This window comes from Notothenia coriiceps, unplaced genomic scaffold (genome assembly GCF_000735185.1).
Source record: "Notothenia coriiceps isolate Sejong01 unplaced genomic scaffold, NC01 NC01_scaffold00011219, whole genome shotgun sequence".
Lineage (NCBI taxonomy): Eukaryota > Metazoa > Chordata > Actinopteri > Perciformes > Nototheniidae > Notothenia > Notothenia coriiceps.
The window spans coordinates 69,283-89,557 of NW_011343920.1; the positions used below are offsets into that span (position 1 = coordinate 69,283).

At 41.3% G+C, this 20,275-nt stretch overlaps 1 protein-coding gene across 1 annotated transcript in view; it reads left to right on the plus strand.

Annotated features, from left to right (window-relative positions):
• Positions 1-628: 628 nt before the first annotated feature.
• The window catches only part of LOC104946615 (unconventional myosin-Id-like), a 37,817-nt gene continuing 18,170 nt past the window's right edge, over positions 629-20,275 (plus strand). The window contains exons 1-4 of the mRNA XM_010772485.1: positions 629-643; positions 3,404-3,508; positions 4,106-4,219; positions 5,567-5,724. Coding sequence (XP_010770787.1) covers positions 629-643; positions 3,404-3,508; positions 4,106-4,219; positions 5,567-5,724 — 392 coding nt within the window. The remainder of the gene's footprint in view (positions 644-3,403; positions 3,509-4,105; positions 4,220-5,566; positions 5,725-20,275) is intronic.

Here is a 20,275-nt window from a genome sequence, read left to right on the forward strand (position 1 = left end):
TTTTTAACCTAATTAAAAAGATCGGCTGGGTTCCTCCGAGCTTTCGTAGTCACTTCGCGACTAAACGATTACAGTAGTTCAGTCTTTGTCCGGGTTTTATGTAGGCGTCCAACCCTCTCTGCTGATTGGGGCACTTACAGTAGATAGATGACCGTGTGGGCTGATGATAGCAGAGATCCGTGTGATGTTAGTGTAGAGTTGTAGGAAGTAGTAGGAACAATTAGTGGTAGAAGAAGGGCGAGACTATGTGCCGACACCGAGGAGACGCGAGCAGCCAGTGTCGCGAATAGCTATCGATGGTTTCTTCATCCAATTGTTGTAGTCGGTTCCTCCGAGCGTTGTGCAGCTCGCACAGAGCACAGTAGTCGTACCACACCCTTGCTCTTCGCTGCTGCGTCGATATTAGCCCAAAACTCTTCCTGACTCTGATCTTCTCTACGGGGCAAAGAGAATGTTGATGAGTCGAGTACGTGCGGTTGATCGGTATCTCGTTATGGTAGGTATTGTGTGTAGGGGGTGGTGGGTTGCTATCAGTATAGTTAGACGACAAATTAGAGAAATGTATACTTTTAAATAATTAGAAACAAATACTATCATTAAAATAACTTTTTATACCAAACTTGGTACCATGTGGAGGAAACAGGTGAATTACAGCATAGGGTGCGTCCTTACCTTTTGCTCTTGAATCATTCTGTCTTTCTTTTCTCTGTGGATAATACACAAGCACAGGTTAGGCAAGGCAAGTCACTTTTTATTAAAGTGGACCTATCATGCTATATTTGAATAATATATTGTAGGGCCATACCTATATAAAACATGTCTGTGAATTTTTTTTTTTTAAATACCAAACAGATCATGCATTTTAGCCATGCCTCATTTCACTCTATTTGCTCTATTCCAGCCCTGTCTTCACAATGGCTGATTCTGTGGCAAATGAGCTGCAGCTGACCCCGCCCCCCTGCAAAGGAAGGGGGCGAGGCACGAGCCTCATCTTACCATGCTGTTATCATGCTGTTACCATGCCACGCAACCTCTCATTCCCCTGATAGGTGGAGAGTTGCCCATATATGCGCAGCACCCCGTTTCTGACGTCAGAAAGTTCAAATCTGGATCAGTTTTTATCAGATCCGTTGCAGCCCCGTTTTTAGAGATTTGGGTATGGAGGAAAAGAGAGAGGGTTGTGTTTTCTGACACACAAACCGGGGACACACATTCATGTATAAAAGACGTACAAAAGTGCATTTTGCATGATAGGTCCCCTTTAAACAACTTCTAACGTGCTCACAACTACCAAACATTCAATCATTTTCAGGATGTTAACCCTTTAAATGCCTGTTTAATTATTTGCATTATATTTTCCATATAACAATTAGTAGGGGGGTGGGGATTTGGTGGTTATTTAGAGTCTTGGATATGTCAAAGATTAACAAAAAAGTTGATTTGATTGCATTATTATTTTTTACGTAGTGTCAGATACTACCTCTGGACACCTTCGTTGCCAAAAATGCCTCATTGACTTCCATTCAAACCACATTTGTTGATCTCACTGCCATTGCAGTATAAAACCATGCATTTTGTAATGTCAGCATTTCATTTAGAAGAAAAGTAGTGATAGTGAAACATTGCAAAAGATATTTACAAGAAATATACAAAAATACAAGAAAGTACAATAAGAATATGAGTTTCTGAAAATTAACTATGCACACAACGTTATAATTTAAGTGGAATATCTTTGCAGTCTTTGCAATCCATGGTTTAACTACTGATTGAAATGGAGAATTTGTTTTGCTTTGGTTGGACAAAAAGATAGAACAATTATAAATACACTGCAAAAAGTAAGTTCTAGTTTAATATGCTATTTTTAAAAAGATTGTACTCTAATATCTATTCAACAGAAGTATGATTGTGTGTTTTCTCAGAGTTTTCTAACCTCATTTATTATGAAGCAACACAACAACATGCTCATTCCTTTTATGATAACAACTGGGAAAATCCATTGGATTGAGTTCATCACAGTAAATAAGACTTGAATGAGCAGCAGTGTACTGAATCACAGAAAACCATCTGTGTTAATGTATATCTGGTGCATGTGACGACGAGCCTCGCAGCGTCACTAAAGGAGCATGGTGTGAACACAGCCCTCCTTTAACCAATCCCACGGTCAGATCATTTAACGGCTAATCTGAGATGTTTGGTGGCCAGAGGCTGGAGAGACGCCTTCAGGGAGTCACTCCCGAGTCAGTTTGTCTGACAGCCCGTGACTCCCAGCCTCCTTCAGGGCTCCGGCTTCACCACATTGTTGTTCATTCCACAAAGACCTATAGAGGAGTGCATGTAATCCAGCATGCAGTCGGCCTGGATCGTGACCTGTGTGCGGCTGCTGCTGCTTCTGCTGCTGCTTTAGATTACATGCTGAGAGCAGACAGGAGGGGAAGTCAGACAAATGAGGGTATTGTCATGTATTCTCAGAAACCAAAAGACCAAAAGTCAACAAGTTTGTTTCATTTTATTATTTATTTATGTACATATTCCCTGTCATGTCTATTTTAAGTCCCATTTATTGTTTTTATAGTGTCTTGTTGTTTTTATATTGTCTTGTTGTTTTTATATTGTCTTGTTGTTGCGTGTTGGCACCTTGAGTTTATTGTAATTTCGTTGTACCTGTACAATGAAAAAATTAAAGATCTATCGATCTATCTATTATTCCAAGCTCATTTTAGAAGTTGTGGGTGAAAAATACATCACCATAGTTCTTTTTGAAATCTTATGGCTATATGAGCAGTTAATGTCACTTTAAAAAACCTAATGTTCCAGAAAAGCACAGACGTTTGAGCAGCCTCTTCCCTTATCATTGTTTTGTATAGCATTGGTAGACACATCATTTGTTGTATGAAGCAATTAGGCAGGAGAGAGAAAACTGAGAGAAGAGGCTGACTCTCCTACACAACGATGATCCAGACCCAAACACGAAAGGATCTTACCCAAACTGTGTCTTAAATCTGGAGGCACAATAAAGTATCATTGTAGTCAGTAGCATTAAGAGTCCCTTCACTGGTACTTAAGGACGTAGGCCAAAGAACCTCCAATACTTTAGCTGAATAGTACTAGTTCCTTAGTATAATTGGTCACAGGAAGTGGAGACATTATTGTGACGAAGGGAGACCATGACACGCTTTGAGACCAGCAGCCCCTGACTCTAATTCTCCTCATGGAGTTGAGCTCCAGCATCAGCTGCCCTGCTGTCTGCTAACAGCAGCCCGAGGCCACCAGCTTTGATCTGCTGCTTAGCGCATTAAAGCCATAAAAGAGGCTGAGAGGGGTCACGCAGTGTTAACGACACGAGACACATTCCTGCTGTAGCTAGTGGCTTCTGTTAATAACACAATGTTTTTCAATCCTGCAGGTGCGAGACTGCCCTCAGACCAGTGCCACCTTCATCAGAGTTTCCAAGGAGCTGAAGAACAGAGACGAGTACAACCAGGTCCTCTTCTCTGGCTTCTGTCGGAAGGTACAGAACGTGGGGAAAAGAAAACGCTGAAATGAAAATGTTCTCACTTGCCATGTTCTCCGTTTTCCACCCACTCACTCCCCTTCTTCTCTTTTGTGCCGCTCGAGAGCTCATGTCCTAGCGTTGCATGCAACCCTCTCAGACAGGAGTATAAAGACATGAGATTTTTAAATATAATCAGAGGGTTAATCAGGAGCTATAATTCACTCCTACAATTTTCTTTTAAAAGTGTTTCGACTCAACTTAATGGAGTCGGATGAGGCCTTGCTTCTTATTTCACCTCATGATGAACTCTTATCAAGTCTCTGTGGATAGTAAAGGCCATATTTCCCTTATCAGGGATGGTAGAGAAACTCTAAAAGCTTTAGACAAAGTATATTAGACGATATGAAGGCTTTGATAGAGAAAAATAAAACAACCACCAACAATGACAAGCCCCAAGAGCCTTTGTCTTTTATCTGCATTTGTTTTGTTTGGTGTGTGTCGCTCGTTTGTTGCTCCACAAGGAAAACCAACACGTGTTTGAAGTGACAGTAAAAAGATCCTACAAGTTGCAAAAGTAAATAAAAACCTCTTCTGTCATTTTCCGTCTCTCAGGTGAATAGATTCAACAAAAGCACGGACCGAGGACTGCTCATCACAGACAAGTGTGTGTACAAATTAGAGCCCAAGAAACAGTTCAAGGTTCTGAAGAGGCTTCCCTTAGACGATGTGAGTACTCGCATGCACGCTCTCCCACATCCATGCACCTGAACCTTCTTAAAGGGGCCCTATTATATTATATGTCCTGCCCCTATCACATAAGCGCGAGTGTTACGTAGGGATGTCATTATGTCACAGAAGTAAACAAAGGATTCAAATGGAGGCTTTCAGGCAGGGGGGAGGAGAGAAATATTCAGAACTGCAGCATTCATTCACAAAAATAGTACTCCCGTAAATTCAAACTAACAAAGTTAAATTACATTTGTAAATAGATTTTTGGCAGATATTTCAATTCCAGATTTAGGCCTAGGCAGCGGTGGGGGAGAAGGAGTTGCTCATCGAGTTAGGCGTTAACATTCTTTGTTAAATACGTTTACTATAAATACAAGTGTAATTCACATGTTATTTGCTCAACAAATGTCGTATTGTGGGTTGTTTTTATAGATGTATCACTGGTACTACTGCACCATGTATGTATCAAAGACAAACTTTATGAATTCCCTAGGAGAATTTCAGTTTGCACTCAGTTGGTAAAGAGTTGATAAACTCATATGCAAAAACCTGTACACACTACAACCTAAATACACACATACACACATTCTCATGCAATTTGGGGGTTGGGTGCCCTCCCCAGCTATCCAGCTATACTCAGTTATTATTTATTGTATATTTTCCATTTGAACTGGTGACTATCAAGCAGTGACCATCAAGTACCCAAGCCAAGCCCCTAAGGACTGAGCTACTGCCTGACCCTTCTCAAACATTTTGCTGTCACAATCATCGACAGGCGGTTGATATGAAACAGTAGTCAGATGGAACAGATCTGTTCTCTACTGAATGTACAATGTATACTCAATAAAGGTTAAAGATCAACAACACCTACAAAATGAGTCAGCAGCACAGCTGGACATCCAGCAGTGGTTTCAGAGAGAGCTCACTGCGTGCTAGAGGGTTAAAAATCATCAGTATGCAGCAGCAGCAGCGAGCAGCTAAAGATAGCTGATGACATTAAGCTCTGCTGCTCACAGTGAACCATACGACTGTTTCCAGGTCAGAAGCAGAGGCTAGAGAAGAAGCTGCTCTGCCCTCACTGTGTCACCAGACTCTCTGTACAGAGGCATTAAGGTTAACACATTCAAACATATGATAAAGTAAACATTACATTTGAACAGAAAAACATTGAACTGCCATAACACTATTTGTTACATCGGAAATCTGAAACAGCACAGAAATGATCCATTACCATAATCTGCATGAAGACTGGGGGATGTTAAACATTGATCCCCTTTCAGCTGTACTTCGACTTCTCTTCAGAGTCTTTGTTGTGTCCTCATCTGTCTCTGTGTCTCTCCACAGTTGACAGGATTGAGTGTGACCAGCGGGGCTGACCAGATGGTGGCGCTGCACACGACCTCCCAGGATGACGTCCTGCTGTGTCTGCAGCGAGGGGAGCTGTGCTCCAACCAGGACCGAGTGGGGGAGCTGGTGGGAGCGCTGGTGGATCATTTCACACGGTCAGTTTATAGTTTACGTGATAATAGTGATGAGATACCAATTTAAATTGCCCCAAATGTAACACAACTTTAAAAAACAGTCATAGTAGTTATTTTGACATTTGTGCATGCTCTAAGACAAATACATTTTATGATTTTCACCCACTCATTGGTAGGGATGGGTATCGTTAAGGTTTTAACGGTACTACTACTTTTATCGATACCGCTTATCGGTCCGGTCTTTTAACAGTACTCTTATCGGTTCTTTTGTAGAAAAAAAAGGTAAACTAACTAAAAAAATTGTGAACAAAACTAACATTGCTTTTTATTTAAATAAAATAAATAATATTTCACATCAAAGGAAACAACAATGTTTTAACAAATCATATTAAATAATCTGATGACAGAACTGTAAACAGAATAGCTGAAACTTTAACAAAATAAATAACTCAGTTACCTCTAATCATTAGCCCATGTTTGTATAATTGTGTTAACTCCGTGTGTTGCTGCTAGCATACGTAACACCTGACGTGGAAAAGTTACTCGTGGATGGGGGGGCTACAGAGGTACTAGAAAGACAGTCGAACCCGGTGCATTTCTCCGTCTGAATGTGGTGCACTTTTGCTAAATGTTTAGACAAATTGCTCGTGTTACCGCCCTTACATGCTAAACTCTTACTGCGCTTTTGGTAACGAGCATTGTCCACATCGTGTGTGTGTGTGTGTGTGTGTGCTGCTGCATGTAGCAACCGTGTGTGTGTAAACTGCCCCGCCCCCTCGCAAGCAGGCGGGGGAGAGAGATCGAAAATACTAAAAATAATCATAGAAGCATTTTGCAGTCTTTTTGCGTATTAGAAACGGAGTTGGCGATACTGAAACTGCAATATAATGTTTGTGTAGCAATAATACATAAAACATATATTTTTTACATGTCTCCAGTAGCCTACCGATAAAAACACCGTCGGAGTTTAACGGTACCACGGTCTTTAATAATTCAGCCCCGGGGCCGTTTAATACCGGGGCTCGGTACCCATCCATACTCATTGGGTTAGATTTGAGCTGTTTGATTGAAATTAAAAAGGAATGAAAAACAACAGAAAATTGCAATCACCCTCTTTGATGTCAAAAAGAAACATTAGATCAAACTTAAAACTATAACTACTACTCCAGTTGTGAATTAATAAACAATTTCAAACTTTAACCACACATATGCATCAGCGTAACTAGCTAGAATTTGGTTCACGATAAAAATATTCAAAAAAATAAACAATGGTTCTGACTGTAAAAAGCTCTTTTACGGTGATTCCCTCTTTTCTTATTGTTTTGGCTAAGAGCCCCCTAGTGGCAGAAAATGACACAGAGAACACATAAATATTCCTCTGAAAACATTGTACATTTCTTTCACTTTTCATAATTTGTAGATATCTACAGGTTATACTACAGTAGTTGCCAGGCTGTCTCGATAGCTTATTAGGGTCAGCTTAGCAAGTTTTTGAAACACTTCATACACAAATATGTTGTTGCTTTTTATGATCACTTGTTCTCTAATATTGGATAGCTTTTCATCAAACACTACAGCAGCAGATTTATCTTATTACAAATCTTTGAACAGAGTGGACAAATGAAGTGATTGTTGGAAGAGATGACACGCAGCCTGTCGGGGTCTCAGTGTCACACGAATAACCAGCACAGCATCCGACTAAGCGCTTTCTGGTTGAACCGAGTCCATTAATGCAGAATAAGAATTCCGCAAATCAAACTCTTGGCATTCATCACTGTCATAGTTGTCGGTGTCCGCGCCCAGCTCTGAATAACTGCTGTGAAATGAATCCGTCACGCTGACATTTATCACATTCATCACTCAGATCCTGAGTTGTCATCACTGTTAATAAACCTGACTCACATCCATCTCTTCCAGACTTCATCTGAATGGCACAAGTCTTCACACTGAGCAGCCTGTTTTGGTTGTAGTGTGTGTGTGTTTTTGTGTATTAGTTTGTGTGTGTTGTTGTGAGTGGGACAGCAGCCAGTCTGCAGTGATTGGTCAAGTATCAATCCACCAAATATTGCCAGGACAACGTATGACGTAAATATATAAAACAAATTGTAACAAACCCAAAGTGTGGCTCAAGCTCATCTGGTGAAAATGATGTTTGATATGACGTAAATCCATAAAACATTGTATACATCTTCAATGTTTAAACTCATTACTTTTGAGGTTATTATTTTTAAAAAAATGGGGCCTCAAAAAAGTCCACTTACTTCTGAAGCCTCTTAAGTTTGATACATAATTGCCTTGGTAACATGACAACAGATGAAAGCGTCTGGGTTTATTTGTTTATTTGGATCTCTTCTAGCTCAAGGCCTGCCTCCCATGGGTCCATATTCAAATCAATATGTATAAGCAAACACATGGTTATAAATACTTAAACACACTCAATTATACATAACCCTTCACAGCTACGTTTTGCACTTCGTATATTTACACACATACATTTGTACCTGGTGTAACATATATACAGTCTATGGCTGTAACGCACACTGCAAGAATATACAAATATTTAACTGTTTATTTGTATTATTTAATCATGAAAATGTGATTAAAGTTTGAAGTTGTTTGAAATGTAAACACACTAGTTGAATTGATAATAGAAGGTCTCTAGCTTACAGTTATTTGTATTGTAGTAACATTATACATTTTCATAAAACAAATGTACTGAATTAAATATACATGTTTATTATTGATGGATCCAAAGATTATTTTCTAGATTCATTGTTTTGTGTATAAACTGTCCGAAAAGAGTCAAATACAATTTAGAAAATGATTGACAGATGATAAACAACTGCAGGTATAGCAGCAGAACTCAGTTGCCAGTTTATTAGCTACACAGCAAGCCCACAGGAAGTGCGCCAGACTCTGAGGAAAATATTAGTTGTGGCCAAACGGCGGTACTACACTTCTGTATGGGTCGCTGGGCCCGGAAACACTTTTTCCCATTGACTTACATTGGGAAAGAGTGGTCTGTAAATCGTTGGATAATTTTTTCAAAGAACGAGACCCCGTCTCTCACGCTGTATCCAGTTCTTATTATACATCCATGGTACACAGTCCTGAAATCTATCCGACATTCATATTCATTTTTAATTGGCTGACAAAAAAGTAATGCACACAGCTGGGGCCTGAGGGTTTGTTGAGGTTCAGGGACTATCTCTGTTGGCACCTTTTGCCTTTTCATAATTGTAAGTGTTTGGTCAGTCAATTTGAAATAACTACGTTAGCTAGCTAGCTTACAACAGATCTGGAATACCGTCGTCATGCAATCCCATTGTAAAAATAAGCCAAAGAACTGTATATTTTTGACGAATTGTATTGACATTTGGCCAACTTTATAATCCCAGAACGTCAACAAGCACTATGATTCCAGCAGTGTGCATCACTTTTCTAGTATCCCTGTTTCCGGTTTGTTTTGACACTGTTTTGTATTTGCAGCGTTTCTTTATGCAGCGCTTTTAGTAAACACTGCTAATTGTCACGATTCTCATGTCATGTCACGTCTCTATGTCTAGGTTTTTTTTTGTTGCTGTTCTCCCTGTCATGTTTTCCTCTTGGTTTATTGTCTGGTCCTTTTCCCTGTGTTTTTCCTCCTGTGGCCCTTGTGTTTCTCCTCCCCTGCTAGGCTGTTTCTCGTCTTGTGATTACCCCTCCCTGTATATAGTCTTGTCCAGTGGCGGCTGGTGGAAATTATTTTAGGTGGGGCTATTGTAATGGTGAATAAACCACACGGGGAACATTTTGAGAAATTACCCCTGTAAATTAAATTGGCTACACTATTTCATCGTTGCTGTTGTATGATTGGTGTTTAGCTACGGTATTTAGCGTCTACAGCACCTCCGCTTTTAGGGTTGACGTGGACCCAAACGTCGCCCGGAGGTCCCCCGGTGTTGTTGCGGGAGCTGCTGCACTAGCTAGGTTACTAGCTGGGTGTTCTCCAATAAGGGGCCGGGGGAAACAAAGTTAGTGATTACTGGTTCCATGTTGATTTAATTCAATACAAGTTGTTGGGGGGAACTGAAAGGCTATTACCGTACTGGTTACTTTGCAGCCCGGACATTTCCCCCAAAACACATTTAGACGCTATCGCAACACAGAAGTACCTTTCAAATCCAATAATTTCTAAATCATATTTAAGACCTTTCTTATTTTTAGGGCCTTACATTCAGATTATCAAATGTAAGACTTTTTAAGACAATTTAAAATTTAAAAAAAATATGAAAAAAAAAATATATATATTATTATTACTTTTTTTTATTTAAATTTTTTTTATTTAAATTTGTAATGTGGGAAGAGGTGGGGCGGCGCCCGTAGCGCCCCTATGGGCTGTTATCCCTGTCATGTTTTCCTCTTGGTATATTGTCTGGTCCTTTTCCCTGTGTTTTTCCTCCTGTCGTTAGTTTCCCTGGTATGTCTAGTTGTCTGATTGTGTTCACCTGTGGCCCTTGTGTTTCTCCTCCCCTGCCCGGCTGTTTCTCGTCTTGTGATTACCCCTCCCTGTATATAGTCTTGTCTCTTCCTGTGTTCAGTATTGGTTCGCCTTTTGTTTGTGACCTAGTTCACCATGGAGTGTTTGGTTTGTCCATGTTTGATATTAGCCCTTGAAATAAAGGAATTATCAGTGTTATCTGCGTTTGGGTCCTACCTGCTTCGCTCCTCTTATCACTAATGTTTTGTCAAGTTGGAAAAGGTTTTTTAAATGCTGAGTACAGTATGTGTTGTCAAGTTGGTGAAGATGTTTCTTCATTTGCACGTATTTTGGCACATTTCTGTTACTATATTTATATCGTTTTTGAAAGTGCAGCGCGTTTCTCCTAATGGAAATGTCTTTGGCTGTTGTAGCGTGTTTGCTCCGTATAAATGCATATAAATGTTTCGTAAAATCAATGAATTGCTATTTTCAAATATATCTAGGCTAAAATGACAATACACACTTCATGTTTTCTTTGAATACATGACCTTAGTTCAAAAACCAACACTCTGTATCTGTCGAGAAACTGTTTTTTTAATTGTATATATTATGAAACATGCATTACACCCATGTTACGTCCCCCAGGCTACAGAAACCATTTAAGGGTTAAAAACATCCCGTAATATATCCGTGGAAATCTCTACAAAGAAAGAAAAGTTTAGCCTTATTCTCAGTCAAGAGCCAGTTTGGTGTTTTTGAAGCGATGGCTGGTGTTACGTAGAGATAACACATGAATGATCTGTCACCAGAGAGACGTTTGTCTAATGTTCCGTCACTTGTTTTGTTTCTGGCCGGGCAGACGGGGTTTTATCTTCCCACGTTAATGAGTCTCTCCTTGTGTATGTTTAGCTAGCTGATTCCAGATCCCTGGTGAGGCTTTTGTGGGTTTTACGAGTCTCAGACTTTTGGTTGTTTTTTTTGGGGGGGAGGTTTATCTGAATCACCGGGGTCCCTGCAGCAGCTGCACGGCTCTGGTCGGGGTGCGGCAGCCTCACAGAGGAAAGTCCACCATCAGGAGTCCGTTTCAGCCCCCCGCCTGTCTTTGTGCCACCATCTGCGGTGAATGGGGGGGTGTCGCGACCTCTGCTCACTAGACAAAGTCAGGGGCGAGCTGTGGAAGTGTGTGAGCATGTGCTCGCGGGGGGGGAGAGGAGGAGCAGGAGGATGACAACACACTCCTTGTGCTTCTGTCCGGAAATGAGACTTTGAGAGTCACGCGCATGTCATCTTTAGTTTATGAGGTCTGGAGATTGATCAGGGAGGGAACAGTCAATGGAGAGATTGTGTTTTGAAGTAAAACACAAGAGCGAGGATCAGAGTGTTTGATGGCACAAAGAGTTGTACAAAAATGGGTCAGGGAGGCACACTTGGTGAAATGTGACTTCAAAGCTCCTCCGAGTTGTCGGAGAAGATGAGCTGCCTGGTTTTCTGTCAGCCGTCTGCTGTTCCCTCGGCGGAGCTTGTTCCTCCTCAATCTCTTCCTGTACCATCAGCCCCTCTCTCCCCTGCCTTCTCTTCCTGTCACCTGGGTCGGAGCTGTCGGCATGAATGCTGCGTGTGTGTCGGTATGTGTGTGTTTACTGTGTGTGTCTGCTTGGAGGGGGGTGGACTCGTGGACCATCTGCTGGGACAGCTGGGGGAGTATGAGAGGGCTGAAAGCAGGATTTAGGGTATGATCTGTCCTGGCATTAAGAGATTGGGGAGGATTCTTACTTAAAAGGCAATTTGGGGATTTCATTATCTTATTGAAACCAACCAGAGACAGAACATAATAGACGTTTTTGGATCAGCTTTGATTTTGTACAAATATTGCAACACTTATTTTCTGCCATTTTTAAAGACACGCTTAAATAAAAAATGCATGTAAAATGTTTTACCCATAATACAAACACAAGTTTGTATCTCTTATTCCTTCTCAAATTAAGTAAAAAAGTAAAAAATGTCCTATTTATAAGTTCCAACAAATTCCAATATGTAAAAAACCCTCTTTCTTCTCCCTGTAAAACATGTGTTAATGAATCATGCTGCTTTTGAGTGTATATACAGTGGGGCAAAAAAGTATTTAGTCAGCCATCTATTGTGCAAGTTCTCTCACTTAAAAAGATGAGAGAGGCCTGTAATTGTCATCCTATGTATACCTCAACTATGAGAGACAAAATGAGAAAAAAAAATCCAGAAAATCACATTGTCTGATTTTTAAAGACTTTATTTGCAAATTAAGGTGGAAAATAAGTATTTGGTCAATAACAAAAGTTAATCTCAATACTTTGTTATATACCCTTTGTTGGCAATGACAGAGGTCAAAAACAAGGTTTTCACACACTGTTGCTGGTATTTTTGGCCCATTCCTCCATGCAGATCTCCTCTAGAGCAGTGATGTTTTGGGGCTGTTGCTGGGCAACACAGACTTTCAACTCCCTCCAAAGATTTTCTATGGGGTTGAGATCGGGAGACTGGCTAGGCCACTCCAGGACCTTGAAATGCTTCTTACGAAGCCACTTCTTCGTTGCCCGGGCGGTGTGTTTGGGATCATTGTCATGCTGAAAGACCCAGCCACGTCTCATCTTCAATGCCCTTGCTGATGGAAGGAGGTTGTCACTCAAAATCTCACGATACATGGCCCCATTCATTCTTTCCTTTACACGGATCAGTCGTCCTGGTCCCTTTGCAGAAAAACAGCCCCAAAGCATGATGTTTCCACCCTCATGTTTCACAGTAGGTATGGTGTTCTTTGGATGCAACTCAGCATTCTTTCTCCTCCAAACACGTCTATTTGAGTTTTTACCAAAAAGTTCTATTTTGGTTTCATCTGACATTCTCCCAATCCTCTTCTGGATCATCTAAATGCTCTCTAGCAAACTTCTGACGGGCCTGGACATGTACTGGCTTAAGCAGGGTGACACGTCTGGCACTGCAGGATTTGAGTCCCTGGCGGCGTAGTGTGTTACTGATGGTAGCCTTTGTTACTTTGGTCTCAGCTCTCTGCAGGTCATTGACTAGGTCCCCCCGTGTGGTTCTGGGATTTTTGCTCACCGTTCTTGTGATAATTTTGACCCCACGGGGTGAGATCTTGCGTGGAGCCCCAGATCGAGGGAGATTATCAGTGGTCTTGTATGTCTTCCATTTTCTAATAATTGCTCCCACAGTTGATTTCTTCACACCAAGCTGCTAACCTATTGCAGATTCAGTCTTCCCAGCCTGGTGCAGGTCTACAATTTTGTTTCTGGTGTCCTTTGACAGCTCTTTGGTCTTGGCCATAGTGGAGTTTGGAGTGTGACTGTTTGAGGTTGTGGACAGGTGTCTTTTATACTGATAACGAATTCAAACAGGTGCCATTAATACAGTTAACAAGTGGAGGACAGAGGAGGCTCTTAAAGAAGAAGTTACAGGTCTGTGAGAGCCAGAAATCTTGTTTGTTTGTAGGTGACCACATACTTATTTTCCACCATAATTCGCAAATAATTTTTCAGACAATGTGATTTTCTGGATTTTTTTTTTCTCATTTTGTCTCTCATAGTTGAGGTATACCTAGGATGAAAATTACAGGCCTCTCTCATCTTTTTAAGTGGGAGAACTTGCACAATTGGTGGCTGACTAAATACTGTTTTGCCCCACTGTACATCACATGATCCAACCACATGTAAGTTCAAATGACCAGCTCACACTTCAAACTGCTCTTCATTAGCTCTAAGGCAAAACAGCTTCCCCCCTCCTCCTGCTTTTCATTTGTTTTCATTACCTCTCATCTCTTCAAAGTTCTCTCTTCCTCTCCGGCTTTTTATACATCAGCACTTTCAGTTATGAATATGGAAAGACCTGGGACGGTGTTGCATTAATAGCAATCTTCTGGGTCACCCCCTCCCTTCTTGAGAAAGAGCAAAGAAAACGAGGAGGGGGAAGAAAAACCAGATTTTATTAACCTCAGAATCATATGTGAGCTCTCGTGATGTGGTTTTCTGACACACAGTGACCTGTTACTGATGTCCAGGGACTTGTTGACTGTCTGGTCTCACTGTACGTCCACAGTTTGCCGGTTAGTGAAGGCTAATCTCTTTTATAAGTGCACTTCTTGAGGTTGTGAAAAGCGTCATCCGAAGCCTGAAATAGCCTCCTCTGTTACTGCCTCCCCTCTTCTCTCCCTCAGTGGCTGTCCTCAATGTGATCCAGCAACAGGAGAGGCTGAGCTCTCCTCGGTCAGCTCGTCCTCTCTCGCTCATTTCCTGTCCCTCGTTTTGTCTTTTGAATGTTTTCTTCCACTCCCAGCTTCTGATGTGGTCTTAGTGGTGCTTTCATACATGGCCCACGAGCAGGGCTCATGCAGTGCTGATCATATGAAGAGCGGTGCAGAGTATTTAAGTGCATTTATATACTTCAAAAGTACACATTTGATGTATTTGACTTCTCATGCGACTTACAACTCAGATGATTTGATTTGATAGAGAATCAAATCAAATCAGGTTTTATTTATATAGCACATTTTAAAAACTATTTTTGGTCGAGCCAAAGTGCTGTACAGTTCATGCAAATAAAAAACACATTACTACAATCGCAAACAGAACACAATAAATTACAACAGCAGATATAACAAATCAAACACAGGGAAATGTCATGAGTCGTGCTCCGCTCTGACTAGAGTACAGCCTTGTGAAGGGATTTGGTCTGGGAGACGCTCTCTGTGAAGCTGTCATTTGGAAGTGCGAGACCTTCATCCCGGGCCTTTCCAAGCCCACCAAGACATGGGAAGAGGTCCTGCGAGGGGATACTCTCAGAAAGAGAGGCTTTCTCTGACCCACAGAGAGTTGAATCCCCCGGCTAGACTGCATGGATCCCAACCAATGAGAAGTGAACAAGTATTTTATGTTCATCATTAAACTGTGGGGGTTGATAGGAAACACTCAAAAGAACTATTGATCGATGGATTGACAGAAAAGGAATTGGCAATTTCATGGTTCCATCTTCACAAATGTAATGAAGATTTGCTGCTTTCGTTAATTTTAGGTTTGTAATAAAGGTTGGACAAAACTAAATATATCAGCAGATGAATCTATAATGAAAATAATCATCAGTTGTAGTACACTAGAGATCTACTTATATAATATGTAATATTATAGAGCAGGTTTTGCTGCGTTGTGTATTTAAAATATCTTTAAGTACAATTTCCTGATTGTACTTGCATGTTATTATTTAGCTGAGATGTAAATACAGGACTCATACTTGTAACGGGGTTTTTTCACAGTGTGGTACTGTATGAGTACTTTCTCTTAAGTAATAGCTCTGAGAACTTCCTCCACCATTGAGAGTAACTATGGCAACAGCTTTTAACACAGGTGCACGTAAACGGAGGATATTAACACTGACCCACTTCCTCCTCACTCCTCATACAGCTGCCAGCTCATGTGCTTCAGTGGTTCAGCCTCATAGTCCTGCCTCAAACTGTTCATTAATGCACGTGTGAATAATTCAGATAGGTTTTATCCTCGCACCATGACATATATGCATAATAAAGTTCATCAGCTATAAGTAGAGCTGGCACCAATTTAGTTCCAGTGTATTCCTCGTCTGTCTTTCATGTTGTGGCCAAATGCTCGCTTTAAGATGAGACGATTTACATTTTTCATGCAAATATGAATGAGATTCAATTATAACGTTACATAGTCAGGTCTGACATATTTGAGATTATATGTTTTCTTTTAAAGAATTAGTTCAACTAAAATACAATTTATAAAAATGTAATGAAAATGTGTTAAATTTGCACCACAGGATTCTGAATAATTAAGTTAATATTAGCACATAAGAGATCAAGATAATGCCGTGATAACTACAGAATACTGGTTTGATGAGAAACCCCAACCTTCTGCCGACGTAATCTTTAAGTTTTTTCCAGTTAACTTTCCTCTCTCTTTTTCTCTAGATTGTAGATAAGTGTCCTTCGCTCTGAATTCAGCCACAATCTTTCAGGGTCATTCTTGACAACATTACCTCAAGGTCTAACTCTGTGGACATGATTCTCCTCAGAGGCCAGCAAACCAAAAATAAGCACTATTTTGGATTTGTGGTTCAGTGACACTGGAACTTCCCAGCCTTATTTGCATAATTTGTTATAGTTTAACATAAATCCAAATGCTGATAGATGAGGAGGCTTGGGAAGTAGAAGAAGCATTGTAGCAGTGTGCTTGTCAATATAGTAGCAAATGTTTGTTTGGAGCGCTGTGAAGGACCAGGCTACGCCAAAATCAGGAATGCAGGTTGAGGTGGAAAAAATAAGGATTTTATTTACCCAATATATGTACAGTTTAAGATGGATAACCAAATCAATTAGGATTAAACAAAAAGGTGTATTATTAATGATATAAGCAGACACAATCTAGCATTAAGGGATTAAGAAAACGTCACAAAAATGGGTGACATTCTATGTGCTCTTCTGCCCAAGAGCAACTAATTTAACCCCCCTTCATCTCCACACTGCAGGAATCTATAGGCGCTTTCACACCGGAGTACTTTTCCCAGGGTTAGTCCCCAAAAGTTCCTGGGATTTTGCGTTCACACCAAAAAGATCTGGAACTAGAACTTTTTTTCAGGAACCTTTTCCCACCTTTTTAGTCCCTGCTAGAGAGCAGGTACTTTACTGTGGAGGAAAAGGTTCAAAATTCTGATTGGCTGGGCGGATTGCAAACCACACCCCATAAAAGTTTTGTGAAGCCGCCATTTTATTTGCTCGCATTAGCATTATTAGCATTAGCCCAGCGCACCAACGGAGAGAGACTAACTTATGGCAACACAAAAAAAAACATGGGAACGGTGGAGATGAGGAGGTGTCGGCACTTCTGGCGATTATCTAGGAAGGCTTCAGTAGAAGCTGTTGGGAGTCTTCCCAGCAGCTACTAGTCCCCAACTCCGGGGAGTCCCCAACTCCGGGGACTTCCGGTCGGGGACTTCAGGTGGCAGTATACGCCTTGAAGTTGTTTGCCGCCTGCCAGTAAACCCAAAGCAGAAGAAGAAGAAGTTACGTCAGCGGCTTCATTTGCGTAATCCTCCCTCAGGGACTGATTCCGGTGTGAACGCGTTCTACTAGATCAGGGGTTCCCAAAGTGTGAGGCGCGCCTCCCCTGGGGGGCGCCAGAGAGCTTCAAGGGAGGCGCAGCCGCCAGAAAAAAATAAAGAGAAACAGTGAAATCTAGCTAGTTAAATTCAGCTAAATGTATGCGAGCGGCAAAATATGGATAGATTTTTAGTGAAGTTACCTAAAGTGAGAGAGGAGACAGCGTCTGTCAGAAAACGGAGGAAGTATGAGAATGATTATTTGAAGCTAGGATTTTCATGGACCGGTCCTGATGACACCACTACCACAGTGTGTTATCTGCAACGAGGTGCTAGCTAATGACAGTATGAGACCATGTAGACTCCGGCGTCATATTGAGGCGAAACACCCATGTTTGGTGACCAAGCCACAGGAGTTTTTTGACCGGAAGCTCAAGGAATTGCAGTCACAGAAAAATGTAATTGACACATTTAGCACTGTGAATACAAAGGCAACCGAAGCATCATACCGAGTGGCGTTACAGATAGCTAAGGTAGGTAAACCTCACAACATTGGTGAAACGTTACTCTTCCCTGCTGCTAAAGATATGGTTTCGGTAATGATGGGAGAAGCTGCTACTGCCAAGCTAAATGCGATCCCAATGTCTGACAATACCATCCCCCGCCGCATCTCAGACATGGCATCTGATGTGAAGGAACAGGTGCTGGACGGTATTCGTGAAAGCCCTTTTTTAGGTAGCGAAAACAGAGCATTTTATGACATTTTCTCTTACTGGACCTCTTTGAAATGCAATTGAATACCCCTGCATTATAGCAAAAACATAATAATAATAATAGCATAATACTTGGGAGGGGGGGCACGGCTGTGATATGTTCTCCTGAGGGGAGGCTCACCTTCCCCACACTTCTGGGAACACCCTGAACTAGATGTTCCGGGCCATAAGTTCCGGGAACTCATTCTGGTAAAAGTACTTGGTGTGAAAGCGCCCTTAATAGCATAACTGGTCCAGTCCATTGTTACGTGCAGGGGGAAGAGGCTCTAAAAAGGTGCTTAAATGGAGTGGCATCTTTAAACACCCCTCAGGGTTTGAGAGGAGTGGTTTCATCAGCTCAGCCTCTTGCCAGGAGCAAGGGTGAGCTGCAAAGAACACTGACAATAGGACTTACACACAACACAAGAAGCGAAGGAGGATATTTTAAACAAGATTGCGTGCATCAATCTTTTAGTGGGAAAAAAAAAAATAAAGCTGTTTCAATAAATGTGTCTGTGTATGTCTGAATGTAAGGACAAAAAAGCTAACCTTGTAGCATGTGGTTATTTGTTTTTTCGAGGCCTTGTAGCCTACAAGCGCCAATACTACAGTTTTTGTAAACAAGTTTTGTGAGCGTGTTATAGTCCCATGAGCCATATTTATAATGTCCAACATTATCTATCTAAATCTAAGACAGTCCATATAGAACTTTTTCCCAATTCTTCTCATATACCGAACAGAAAGTACTGCATTACCGCCTCCCTCTGATGTGCGTGCTTAGCAGTATACGTTGACGTACAAAAGTCCCATTCAGACAGGATTAATGCAATATAAGGGAAGAGGCAGTAAATTAATAAAAGTGTACTTCATGATGGCATTTTGGCCCGTTGGCAAATACCAGAGAGCTGTGGGGAAAACCCTTGGATGTGACCTCATTACAGTACATGCTTAGTATTGTATTTATAATATCTTCTAGTAATTATCAACGCTGTAGTTTTATACTCAACACAGGCAATTTCAATTCTAGTTTTAAGGGCCATTTTGTAGATTAGAGGTAACTTATTGGAAGAAATGTTAGTATATAAGTAAGTACTATCTGTCTCTTTTGTTAATGTATAAAACTGAAAAATCTAGACTCCCGTTTGTTTGGTGTTGACGTCAGCATGGAGCCTGCCTGTACTTGTTTAACCCCAAAGGTAGCGAATATTTCCTAAAACCAAGTTAACTAACAGGGCTTTCAATGTTTGAACGTTAGCTGTGAAGGCCAGACTAGGTTCTACACGCAGTGGGTTTTCAAAGTGTGGGTAGGTGAGCCCTCCCCTCAGAGAACATTAGAACAGGGCCGGCGCCCCCCTCCCAATTATTATGTGGCTGTTATTATTATTATTATTCAGTTATGTTGTTGTGCTATAGATGCTCGCAGGGATCGCCCTTTCAGAGACGAGCACTCATACATAATACCCACAACAACCGACTATATACTCACAAGCTCGGCCAACTGTTTCTCCCTCTTGTCTGCGTCTCTGTGGTGTGTTTGAATCTATGCGTGGGCTGAGCTGCAGCCCCATTTTGATTGGCTGACGTAGCGTCACTCCTTAAACATTAAAGCAATAACTTTTTTAAAACTTTTTTTTTAGGGTTTAAACTATTGTATAAAACAGTCCCGCACTACTTGGACCTATTCCTTGCACCCTCGCTCTAGAAACAGCCGCGGTGGTCTCAACGCATATTGCAATCAGTAACGTGGCAGCTTGTTATTCACTTAACAAGATCGGCAGGAGCGCTGGTAGCTGATCGAAATGAGTGCTGTTCAGTTTTGTGTGTTGTGGAAAGCATGCGTGTCCGTGCATGGAAATATACCCCACACCGGCAATTACAAATTGCATGGTTCAATTCACTCCCTGGCAAGTTAACTACAGTTGTTAAGTTGGAAACAGCTGTGGACAGCCGTTTCTCCTTGCCATGTCAGAAGCGGGCCGACTACCTTCTTGACAGAGTGACAGAACATCTAGCTGGCGCACGAACCCCGTATACTTTCCACACGCCGTTTTCCTCAAGACATATTTTTTTTTAACCATAATTTCGAACATGGTAAAGGAAATAAAAATCACTTATATGGAACTCACGGATAACGAACAAATCACTGACAAGATCAACTTTAGCCTCCTGTAATTACCGCCCCCCTACTTTCAGTGGGCCAAACATGGAGTCGGCGTACTTTTGTGCACAGTGGATGAAAAGCGCAGATGTCATTCCTCCT